This window comes from Phalacrocorax carbo, chromosome 7, assembly GCF_963921805.1.
Source record: "Phalacrocorax carbo chromosome 7, bPhaCar2.1, whole genome shotgun sequence".
Classification (NCBI taxonomy): domain Eukaryota; kingdom Metazoa; phylum Chordata; class Aves; order Suliformes; family Phalacrocoracidae; genus Phalacrocorax; species Phalacrocorax carbo.
This window is the reverse complement of record NC_087519.1, coordinates 14,431,302-14,444,132: the sequence shown is the minus strand read 5'-3', so window position 1 is coordinate 14,444,132 and position 12,831 is coordinate 14,431,302. Positions and strand designations below refer to the sequence as shown.

Genomic DNA, 12,831 nt, shown 5'->3' with positions numbered 1-12,831 from the left:
AAGGAAGGGTCTTTTTTCCCCTTTACCCCGTCATCGGGCCTGGGAGGCCACATAGGCCGGTCTCCAGGAGCAGGGCAACAGGGCCGTGGTGGGGAGCAGGCTGGGTCCCAGGGCGCTGCGGGGATGCCAGCGGGGCGCCGGGGGTGTGGGGCCGAGCCTCCGTCTCCGAGAGCTGCACCCCGGCTGTTCTCGGGAGCTCGGCCACCCCCGGCCGCTGCGGGCAGGCCTCTGCAAACCGCTGTGGCTTTGTGCTTTGAGGCAAGGCCTCGCGCAACCTCAGAGGGGCCCGTGTTCTCGGGAGAGCCCCGGGGCGCTTCCGCAGTGTCCCTCGGGTTAGGGCCGGACTCGGCTCGGTTGGGAGAGGCCCGCCGGACTACACCTCCCAGCGTGCCCGGCGGAGGCCTCCGGGGGTGGAGACAGAAGCTGCTCCGGAGTGGCGTACCGGATTCCCGCCGTGCCGTCGGGGAGGCTGAGCGCGGAGGAAGTCTGGTCCCGCCAGCGCACCGTCGCGCTAGCGGTCGCCATCTTGTGCGGGAGGTGGTGGCAACGCTGCGCTGCGCGGAGGAGCGGCGGTCGCGCCTCCCTCGCCTGCTCTCCCGCTCTCCCCTCCCCTCTCCGCCGTCCTGCTGCCGCGGCGCCATGTCTGCTGAGAGTCCCGAGCCCGCCTCGGCCGAGGAGCAGAAGGTGAGTGATGGTGAGCCCCCGCGCAGCCCCGCCGAGGAGCAGGAGGGGACCCGCGGGGCTTCTCCCGCCTCCATCTGCGCGCTGAGGCGGATCAGGGGCGCCGCGGCCGGGCGTCCCCCGTCTCGGTCGGGGGAGCCTTGCGGGCCGCCGCGGCCCTTAAGGCAGTGTCTCCCGGGCCTGGCCGCGGCCCTTCCGCCACCGTGTTGGGGGCAGGGGGAGGCGGGCGAGACGGGGCCGGGCTCTGCGGCGGGAGCAGCGCCGTGCTGCGGTCCGCGGAGGCTGGGGGCGGAGGAGTGGCACCACCATGTTGGCTTCTGCACTTGGGAATTTTTGTTCTCTGCTACATCGTTGGCGTGCTCTGGCCTGGGCGGGCTAATGGCGCTTCCTCGCTCCCCGGACCGGCTTCGGGTGCCCTGCCTGCCGGGGCGTCCTGGGGGAAAGGATTTCAGCTCACAGCCGCAACGGCTGGAGACTGGCGGCTATCCGGCGGCTAAACTTTTGTTCCACTTCTAGAAAATGTTCGGCTTTTCCTGTATGCTGTTGAAGAGGAGAAATATCCAAAACACAATGGCTGTGGCCTGTCTTCCTTAAGGCTTTTAGAAAGAAAAACTGGCTGGATTGTGTTGTGATGGCACTATTGTGTCACATCTGTAACTAATAATTTTTTCGTTTCTTAAGTGGGATTTGGCTTCATAGATAACTATGCTGTTATCCCTTTCCCTCTGTTGGCTGTGTCTTTAAGAAGCCTTTTGGTTTTTAGTCTTGTCATTGCTGTATGGACTCAGGTGCAGCCTCCACAGCTATTTCTGATAGGGAGCAGTTACGAAACAGAAGTACTGCTTTGAAGGACACTGAAAGAAAAAGCCTAATCTACCTCAGCTGTCAAGTTTTTGTTTAATAATTTACAATTTGTAACATGAGCTAGTCATACAAGTAGAGCTTTGGGAGTTAATATGGAATGATACCTTCTCAATACGTGCAGTAATCAGAACCAGCTTCTATGGCAGGTCTGTAATCTACTCTTAGATGTGTGTGTTCTGCAGCTCGACTTCACATTCATGTTAGAATACAGAAGGGATACTATTCCTATTCAAAACCTATAAAAATAAATCCCTGGCCTATGCAACACTCCTAGAATAGCTCTGTAATAAGAGCATAGTAAAACATGTGGTAGCAAGTTTATTGTGATGCCTTCTAGTGTGTTCTGATGAAGTCAGGTGACTGGGGCTGATTTTGCTAACAGAGTTTCAGACCCAAGTCTTCAAGTGCAGTGCTTACGCACTGGTTTGAAAAATTACCCTTTATTTGAGAGAAAGTAGTCCCTTACTGATCTGCTAATTTAGTTTTAATCTGATGAGGTGTTCAAGACAAATTAACAGCATCAATAAAATAAAACTTTGTTTTCTGAGAGTATATATTCTGTTAGGGTACTGTGATATCAGTGCTATTATGGCATTGCAATATTAACCTTCACTAAAACTGCTTGTCTGGGTAGGCAAAATTGAATGTTGCCTCCATTAATGCTTAGCTCTGAAGTACTTATATAAACAACCCATTTTGCAGTACTTATTCATAAGTATGCTTAACAAAGGTGAAGCCCATAAATGAACTTTGAGGCATCATTTTAATGATCAGACCTCTTTTCTAAACTCTCTAACATGCCGTAAGAGGCTTGTGCATGTGTTAGGTGAGAAAGGTGTTAAACAAGGGAGCGATGCAAATTGAAAACTTGCCAAAGACCAGTGTTTCCTGTTCTCAGTGTGAAAATTCAGGATAGTGGCAGGGGGAGGTTCAGCAACAAAGAAACTTTAGACATTGGAGAGCGTGTTCTTGGTTGACTGACTCTGTTTTTGTGTTAAAAGCCTGTAGTTTTCAGGAAGCTGTTAGAGGTGGTGCATTTTGTTTCTGGACTAGCTTTTGCCACATCAGTTTGCTGTAGAGCTGTGCTGTTGACATGTTTTTTCTGCTTTACATTTTGTCTGATGTCTCTTGCTTAAGAGGATGACCTCTTCGTACCAGGGTTTGAAAAGGCTGATGGCTCTTTTTTTAGCCATGCAGTTCAGTTGTCCAACAGATATGGAACTTTACACTGCTAGTACCTCTGTAAAGATTGAAGCAAAAGCTATCTCTAAATGAGTTAGGTAACTACTGCCTCGCTGGTAGATCCTTTTAATGAAGTAAGCAGACTTCATTAGCTGTGTCAAATTCCTGTAGAGAACTAAAATGATAACTTTTGTGTGGTTGTCACTAAGAAGAGCAGCGTGATATATCTTTTCTGTTCCCCCTCCACCCCCAGTCATTTGTTAGTCACTTTGTTGTTGCTTCTGTAACTCAGAATGTATGAATGGCCTTTCTGACCTGGGTTAAAGCCTTTGTGGCTCAACAACACATCTCCAAGAGCGCTCAATACCATCTATGCCACAGAAGAATACAAAAATCAGGACATGCATGCAGTGATCTTCCCCAAAAAACTATACCAGGTCTCCTCGATGCGTGGTTTAAAAGCCTTCTGAGCTGCGGACAAACACACTGAGTTGCTTTCTGAATCTGTCTGAATTCTTGGCACCCCTGTATCCTTTGGCAAGGAGTTCTGCAGCTTAACTATATTTTATATGAAGAACTCTTAAGTATTTTTTTGAACCTGCCATCAGCTGATTTTGACACCCCAAGTCTTTGTGTTATTGAAATCATTTAATTCGCCTTACGTAGTTGTATCAGTCTTAGTGGTTCTTGGTCTTCAAGACTAAGCGACCAGAGTCTGTATCCTTTTCAGCTGCATTGATGCATAGCGCAGTATTTTGTGTCTTGATTGCCTGCTGTGTGATGATTTGTCAGCCCTGTGAGTTTGCATAAATGTCTCCTTTGATGCACCATGAATACATAGTTTTTAAGAACGGAGGGCCAACAATAAGTAGCTTACATAAATATCTCCTTTTGGTTAGTATTGGCAAAACATGCCCCCTCGAATGCTATGTCTGTTGGCTCAACAGTGAGTACCCAGTGATTCAGCATTACATGTTGAAAGTGTTTAGCCGAAAGAATTGCTTTTGGGAGAATGTATTTAGTGTTGTCATGATAATAAAGCACAACAGGAAGAACAGCAGCTGAAGACTGATCTTTGTAACAGATGAGAACTGTGGTCTTGGCTAGAATGATATTATATAGTGAGAAATAGTATAGTTCTGTGTTCAGTAGTGTCAGGGAAAATTTGCCCTTTATATTTACTTGTATTTTGCATTGTATTGCCTACCTGTGTTTTCATCTAATAAAAAGCATTTATTCCTGCCCTCATGGAAGTTTTCTCTTAAACTGTTAGGAGAATTTCTGTCTTTCCTTGGTAGAACTGTTAATTCAGATTCCCACTGTATTGTGCAAAGTTGTCTTTGAGATGTCTTGGCCTAATGGAGCAACTAGACAATGTTGATATCCTAAATCTGTTGTACAACCTTTGCTTCTGAGGTTTCTTATCAGAAAGATGTTGAATATTATAGGATTTTGAGCTTTTATATGAGATATAGGAAAGCACTGGGGTAGTCTAGTGTGGTGGCTCTAGCTCTTTGGCAGTTCTGGCTTAAGTAGCTCCCAACTGCTTGTGTTCCTGTGCCCTCCCCATTGCTGTGCTAACATACCTGTTTGTGCAGCTGCTTGGTGATCCAGGCTGTGGAAATTGATCCAAATGAAACACAGCCCAACAAGAAAATAAAAAAAAATTGGATGGTTATTTTTCTGTAACCCATTCATGTGGAATACACACAGTCATGCTGACTGATGCAATGCAAAGGATGATGACATGGATGGAAGAGAGTGTGAAGGGGCTGCCTAAGCAGCTTGAAGTGAATATGAAACCTTAGTCACAGATGAATGTGAGGCCCCTCCTGATTTCAATGGCAATTCTTCTTTCCAGCCTAAAAGTCTTTCTGTGACTTTAGATGATAAGAATAATTCAGGAAGTAGAGCAGTTAGTGCAAATGGTTATATATTTCCCCTGCACTAGCACTGGTTTGCATGAGAGGGAGGGGGAAAAAAAAGAAAAAAAGACCATGACCAAATACAGGAAAGTAGCAAATCAAGCATTTTGAATGGAAGATATTTTAGAAATAATCTAATAGAAGAAATTTTACTTCATACATCAAATTGCTATGTGGACTGGAACAGATGAGTAAAGTAGAGGTCATTGTTGAAAGACTGGATCTACAAATTGCAGGTTTTGCCAAATGCGTATCTTCAAATGATTACTTTGAGTATCCCTGTTTTACAGTATACTCATAAAATAGGCATTTTATTTGACACAAATGCACTATCCAACTGTCTTCATCCTCATAATTTTAGGATAATTATATACATGTATAGGGAAATACAGTATTGTTGCTATTAATGTGATAGCAGGCATGTTTTTGAGACTGAGCTACTTTAACACTGTTTCACAGTGAATATCAACATGTTACAGCAATCATACAAGCTAGATTGTGGCAATGCAAGTGTTAGTCTGTCTATGCCGCTTCATGACCAAACGGGGCAGTTGGAAAAAGTCTGGTGGCTCTTGCCCGGCTTTCAACATTTGTTTGTTCTTAATGGAACCCTTGTTTTGACAAAAAAGTTTGGGTTTTTTTGGGTTGGGTTGGGGTTGGGGGGGTGGGAGGGGGGATTTTTTTCTTCCTAAAATTAAATAATTTAATTTTAGTGTAGGCTGTGTGAAAGAGAAATGCACTGATTAGATTCAAACACATCTCCAAGAAAGGCATCTAAGATGGGAGGCTGAACTCCTACAGCTGCTGTCAGTATTCAAGAGAGAATGTATTAAAATGTCTATTAAAATAATTGATATGTTCACTTGCTGGCAGTAATCTGCATGTTGGTGAACTACCTGCAAAGGTATTCTGCATAAATAGTTCACTATTTTATATTTCATTTGTGGTATTGGTAATTGTCTTTCAGGAAATGGAAGATAAGGTGATCAGCCCAGAAAAAGTTGAAGAAGCAAAATTGAAAGCAAGGTATCCGCATCTGGGCCAGAAACCAGGAGGCTCAGACTTCTTGCGGAAGAGGCTTCAAAAAGGAGTGAGTTCTTTATTGTCCACAGGGTATGGACAAGAAATTCCAAAATTCCTGTATCTGTTTTTTTTTTTTTTCTTTTCCACTCCACAGACCTTTGTGTGAGAAAGAGTGCTAAGAAATATAAATTTTGTGAAAGCACAAGGAAGGGAAATCTCTTCCCACAAAGCAAGTGCCAGATTGGCGGGATAGCTGTTTACAACATCAGCGGCTCAACTGCACTTTTTAGAAAAAAAAAATTAAACTTAGAAACTGTCTCAGTGCTGCTGTGATAGACTTCATTAAAAAAACATTATAGTAAACACTAAGGGTCAGAACCTCATCCCTTTTTTGTACTGATCTTATCTTGCCCATTCTTATGTCCCCAAAACATGTCCACTCTTCCTATCCATGTTTATAGCACATGAAAGCTTAGTGTCTGTTGTGTTACACCAGGCACCATCTCACATCAGTGGCTTGGGAGTGGTGGTGTAATGCTGAATATACACCCTAACCAAAAGATAATAATAGAAGAATGAAGAGTGAGTTAGTATTTCAATATCGTTCCACATTTAACCAGTGTCTCTTATTTTCTTAGTTATTCAACTATTTATTTTTTAGTTTAATTATTCATTAAGTGATTACATAATTCCATTCAGGTGTGCTAGAACTCTGTTCTTGGAATAATCCTAGTATATCACTGTGTCTGATGGTGCTTTCATTTCTGTCGTACTGTGTGGTGGGGTTTTTTTTGTTTGGGTTGTTTTTGTGTGTTGTTTTGTTTTGTTTCTACTATTGCCTAGGCCATTTGAGTGCACGAAATGATCCCAAGTATAAATCCTTCACAAACCAGCTGTTGGAGTTCATTGATGATCTAATTCTGTACTCTCTGGTAATATCTGCTGGGAATTGTTACTGTTGGCAGGTTTTTTGGATAAGCTTTCATAAGTTGGAGCATATGCAGCATAGTTAATGGCTGTTGGGCACGGGCAGGTGGTAGATTAGGTGACTCCTTTTGTGAGTTATGCTGTTATGTGGTTAAAGGCAGCCTAAGTGAGACTTCCGTGGGTTCAGTGTATGTGAAGACACAGAAGGGAGAAGGTAAGTATGTATTGTAATGATAATTCAGGGAAACAGATTCTCACCCCTACGGATTGATGGCCATAAAGGAACTATGGCTGCTTGCACTCAGTGCAAATGTGAGGAAAACTCACTACCAACAATAACAATCTACAATATCTTCATCCTGATTATAGCACTATTTAATGCAAAGGTTGTGGCAGCCTATATTTTCAAATTTGAGCAGAGGTAGACCAGTGGGCATCTTAATTGACTTAAGTGTTTGGGATTTTGCTACTTTGATGACAGATGGCATAAAATGGTGGATTCCAATTTGTAATCTGCCTTCTTCAGTTCTCCATTCCAAATGTGGTGGTAATAACTTTCCTCCATTTCATTTTTTTATTATTTTTGTTTAGAGTGATCAGTGTCTTAAATGAGGAAGCATCTTTACTTGATATAGATGCCCAGTATAGTTTGGGCAGCCTGGATTGCTGAAGTTTAAAATAGAGTGAGGATAGCTTTCAGATAGTGTTTCTGACATGAAGACACCTGGACAGACACAGTTTGAAAGGGATGATCAAAAACAGGCCACCTATGAGATGCTAGAGTAAATCATAGGAAAATACAGTAATAAGTTAAAGGAAGAAATGGACTGATACTCTAATGCATGAAAGACGGTAGGTTTTCTCAGATATTCTTGTAAATGTATGTAGTCCATTGTGGCCCAGTTTCTCTTTGATTTGGCAACTAGGACATGCTCTGCCCATTGGTATTTGCTCTCCAGAAATGTTCTGCATTGGGTGCACGTGCCATTATTGGCACGCTTTCTCCAGAATAACAGTAGATGAGAACCATGCTACACCATGCTCCTGTAGGGGGATTCTATTTGGAGCTCTTACATGGACAGAAATAGATATCTGTTAACAGCAGTAACACATCTAAAGATTTAGCAATTCTGTTATTACTTAGTTGCTGTTTAAAAGTTTCTTTTGGTTTCTTCAGTCTTGAAGGGCAAAACATGAAAGCCTTTTTCCAAATCAGATTATGTTATAACTTGAGGTCTGGTCTGCAGATGCAGTGCTGCAACATTGTAAATAGGGATTACACCATCAAAAGGATTGAATTGGGAAGGTTTATGAATGAAAGTGTGTAGTTCAGATGTAGTACTGACTGCATGGGAAAACCAGATTTGGTAACTTTAAGGCTCTGGTGGGGAACATTTTAGCCTTTTTCAGGAGGTCTTGCATAAAAAACCTTCCTCCCCTACCCCCAGGTAAAGGCCTGTTAAGTCAGGTGTTCAAATTACTTCTCTCTAACAACTGCTGGATTTTTTTGGCCTAATATGACAATCTGTTCAAAACCATGGGTTACGTGTACCTTAATGATAAACCACAAAGATAGATGTAAACAAAATACACCTTTTCGTGCAAAATGTGTCAATGAGCAGTTGAAGACTTGATGCAGACCTCTGATGAAATTCCATGCCTCGTTTTACTTGCCATGATGCAGATAAATCATAACAGTAATTTTGCTTTAGCATCCATAGATAGTCTTTTATGTTGTCAGATGTTAAGTTAAAGGTAAAGCTAATAAAGATTTGCTGAAATGTTAAGGAACACTGTTTTAGAAATTCAAACTTAATGTACTTCTATCCAGAAGAAATGTGGAGCGTGGGAATGGAATTGCCTTCGCAGAAGGACTACAGAGTAGATTTGACTTTGCTAAATAATTGGTTTGGGAACTTTGGGGATTATAATTTCACTGGTTTAATGTATGCCGATAAGAGGTTTTCTTGTTAGCATGCAGTTCCATGCTACTTTGATCTTCTGGTCTGATAGAGCAGGCTCTGTTCTCCAGCTTTAGTTCATGTATTGTGTGATGATTCTGTGTAGCAGAACTTGTTCACTGCAACAAAACGTACAAACCCCAAGGCTTCACTTGTGGGAGACCAGAGTTCTTGGGAAAACCAGGGCAAAAAATAATGTTCACGTACCGAGGGATTTTAATGGTAGTAGAACCATAACTGTATACTTAGCTTATGTTAAGAGTTCACCTATGTGTGCTTAATAGTCTTGATAAGATTTTTTTTTTTTTTAATCGACATAGAGCTACCTTGTCAAATTGGGAAGATTTTATAACTGGTTTTAAAATTTAAAGAATCTGTTTAACCATGTTTAATGGTGTATGCATCTGCTAAGATTTCAGGCTTTTAAATATATGTGTTTTGTCTTCTAGCAAAAATACTTTGATTCTGGTGATTACAACATGGCTAAAGCAAAGATGAAGAATAAGCAACTGCCTACTGCAGCTCCTGACAAGACAGAAGTCACTGGTGACCATATTCCTACTCCACAGGATCTTCCACAGCGGAAACCATCTCTTGTTGCTAGCAAGTTGGCTGGCTGACGAGAACAGCTGAACTGCATGATTATTCTCCTTCCTGTTATTTCTCTTTAATAGTTACTTCTCACCCTCACATCCCCCCTTTTTCTTTCTTACACTAAGTCATGAGACTGACAGCTTTGCAGGTAGCGATAGCATGTGCTGCTATTGTAAGGGAGTACTGTTAAGAGTAAAATGTGTAGTATTTGGACTAGTTGAGAAAAATGCACTGATTAAAAAGGACAAGTTTGGTTAGAGCAATGTAATCTACTTGAAAATGTACATATTGCCCAATTCCTAGTGTAGGACTGGTTCCAGCAAGTGACATCGCAAGTTTTACAACTTCTAATGTTTCTGCTTTTGTTATTTCATCTTAATTACAGCATATTTGTATTTAATATAACCTCCAGTTGTGTTGGGTTTTTCTTCTGTGTTTGGGTTTGTTGTCTAAAATAGAGGTTTAGACCACAAGTTGCTAGATGGTAAAGCATGTATAAAAACAAAGATAGGGCTCTGATTGAATTTTTTTCTGCTTTTGAACTTGAACGGCCTTAAACCTGTTTCAGCTTTAACAATAGAGTTTTTACTTGGGCAATATTTGCCCATTCTGGTGTAACTCTTGTGAATCTACTGCTTATTGACAACTGCCTGTTGAAGCTGGTATTCTTTTCAGTTCTGTAGCTTAGGACACACTTTTGTTGAAGATGTGAATGAAGTGTGCATGTGCATAGACTGTTGAATTCACTCTTGTGCCATTTTTGTAAATACAATAGTTTTGCACAACCTTTTGCAAACGTCTTAGTTTTACATCTTAAAAAGCAGATAATGTGCCAATCAAAGCACAAGTGATTCTGTATCTTTCAAAGTCTTGTCCTGAAACTAAGAGCCCAGAACCTTGCTACTAAAAGTAAAAATTGAATACCTGAAATTCATGAAACGCTTATATTCACACTTGATTCAGCCTTATGCTTTTGCGGTTGTATATTTTGTTTCACAACAGCATCCAGCATTTGGATATAAATCTGGAATTTGTACCTATATTTGGAGGCAAGTTCCCTTTCTGTTCAGCAGCTCTTTAAGCTTTTAAAGCTGAAACGCTTTGTCTGATGACATGGGAGATGGCTAAAGATACTGTTCTAGAGAGTTTCCTCTGTGGCAAACTCCAAATCTAGGCTTGCTAAAGTTTGATCTGCAGTTGTATTTGGCTATTTTAGACTTCTGGAAGTGGAAGGTTATAATTGTTTTTTTTATTGAAATCCTGAAGTGGCAGTAAACTAATTCCTTTTCTCTTTGTTATATAGCAGCCCCTCATTGGCTTTGGGGAAACAAAGAACTGGAAGTAGTATTCATATGATGACCTACTTAGAAATAGGTAACATTTCATGTCAGAAATTAGGAATGAACTTTAGTTCATCTTTATGATGCCGGTTGTAAGCACTAGATTGCCAAAATACATAGCTGATACTAGACAGGTAACCTGATGCATTTAAAAGCATGTTTGTTCAATGAAATCAGAATATTAAAAGTACAGCATGACCCATAATGTTTTTAATTGCTTTTAATGTAGATAATCACAGCCTTGATGTTCTTTGGGAGTATAAGAAACTCTTTAAAAAGATCCGTTTACTGAGTACTTTTTTCCTTAAAGAAACAGTTCTGAAACAGCCTATTAAAAACAAAGCATCAATGTGGGTATTATAAGAGAAATACTGTTAAAGGTGGTGTTTTTAGAAGGATGTGCTTTGTGTTGACATATTCAGAAAGGTGAATATGTCGACACAAAGCACATCCTTCTGAAAACACAGACAGCTTGTCCTTACATGATAAAGGACAGTTAGTCAAAAAGAACACTGGCTCATGTTTTCTGCAGTGTTCTTTCTAAAGGCAGACATAAGAAAATGCTGAAAAGAAAAGGAAAAATCTTAATTTGGTTCTGTTTTGATCAGAATATGAGCAAAGTATATTGGTGTCTATATAATGTATTTGGTTTGGAGAAGTCATTCCAGAGAATTTAAAAATTGCTAACTTGATCCTTTTCCCATCTGTATAGCCCTTTTCTAGTAATTAAATGGGCTCTGTTAAGCCTGTGCTTGTTCCTTATCCTCCACTAGTATTACAAAGAATTTGTGACTTTTGCAGACCAGGTTGAAGAAATGGACTTACTTGACTTCTTTAGGTAAGAAATTAGGCTGGAAGAATAGCAAGGAAACCAGATGTATTGAAGCAAACTGCTTTTTACAGATGTTTGTCCTGATGTCAAAATCCCTCTTTATTTTTATATGTATAAATGAAATTGAAATTTAATGATAGGACTGGGCCTGAAACAAATTTCAAACAATTTAAGGTGACTTGCTGTGTATTGTCTGGTGCCACTATTCTGTAGCTCACATAAGGTGAGCTTTCGTGATGTTTGGGAAGGTTTTAAAAAAAGTAGCCATTTAAATTTGAACATTCCACTCTGTTAGCTACAACTCAGCTTGTCCTGCTGGTTGGACAACACAAGCTCTTCTGATGTTCACTTTGTGACTTGCAGTTCTTATGATTACTACAAATTCAGCTATGAATATATTATCCATGTGTATATTTGAAGTACTGTAATACTAACTAGGTCGATGACTGGTTATGAGCCTTCACATCTGACAGACCTCAGCAGCAGGCACAGCTATCTTGATTCTATACACTGTATAAAACTTAAGTCCAATAATCACTTAACAGGAAATCAAACATGACTGCAAATCAATGCTTACTTTCAGCTTAATCCAGCAAGATAACTCAGCTATCCAAACTTATGTATATAATGTATTATATGAGTTTTACCATTTGATAATTACCTTTTTCAAAGAAAACCTGTCCACACTGTAGACTGGCAGTCCCTTTCATATCTTGCCTTTAAAGATAGACAGTGTTTAGTTATTAGAGTAGTACTCATATAGGCTTATAATAGCAGGTAGCACCAACATTTTATTTGAGATAAGTGGATTAATTACAACTTTACAGATATGTCCCCAAATCTTTAGCACCAAAGGCTTCCCTCTCATTGTTCTTGATGTAGTAGGACAGTGTTTGTGTAAAGGCCACAGGAGTACATTTTGTTGGACATATTTACACCCAGTCAGGATGTTAAGGTGATAAAAATGGCAATTGTTCTTTACAAACTTACACGTTGTATAGTATACAGAATAAATTGATCTACTTAGTTTTTATTGCAATGTGGAGATTTGTCTCGTCTTTACTGTGGTTTCCTAAAAGATACTGCATACTTCGGTATTCTCTATGGAAAATTTCTATAACCTAACTCTTGCTACTCTGTATCATTAAAAATATGACTGGGCTTTGGTTTCTAGTATGTTAGACTACAGAATTACTTTAATGTAATCACATTTATATATATTTCAGTGCTTATTTTTCTAATAAGGCAATTAAAGCTTATTGTTTGAAAACTCCGTAACAGGTGATTGTTTTGGTCCCTCGCACTGAATGAAGGGGATTTCTGGGAATTAGCTTGGCGTGTAGAAGTTTGCATTGCTATAGACTATAGTGGCCTGAATATGGCAACATTTCCAAGAAATCAGGATGCTGGAAAAAGTCCAACTAATTCCATACTCAGACTGTGACTTAGCCACTGATCCTTGTGCAACTTCATGGTGCGTGTGGTACATTTACACAATTAAC

General features: G+C 40.7%; 1 protein-coding gene across 1 annotated transcript; it reads left to right on the top strand.

Annotated features, from left to right (window-relative positions):
- Nucleotides 1-421: 421 nt before the first annotated feature.
- ARPP19 (cAMP regulated phosphoprotein 19) lies at nt 422-12,602 on the top strand. The gene is made up of 3 exons (XM_064456436.1): nt 422-684; nt 5,620-5,742; nt 9,013-12,602. The coding sequence occupies exons 1-3, from the start codon at nt 640-642 to the stop codon at nt 9,181-9,183; spliced, it is 339 nt and encodes a 112-aa protein (XP_064312506.1). The 5' UTR covers nt 422-639; the 3' UTR covers nt 9,184-12,602.
- The last annotated feature ends 229 nt before the right edge of the window (nt 12,603-12,831 follow it).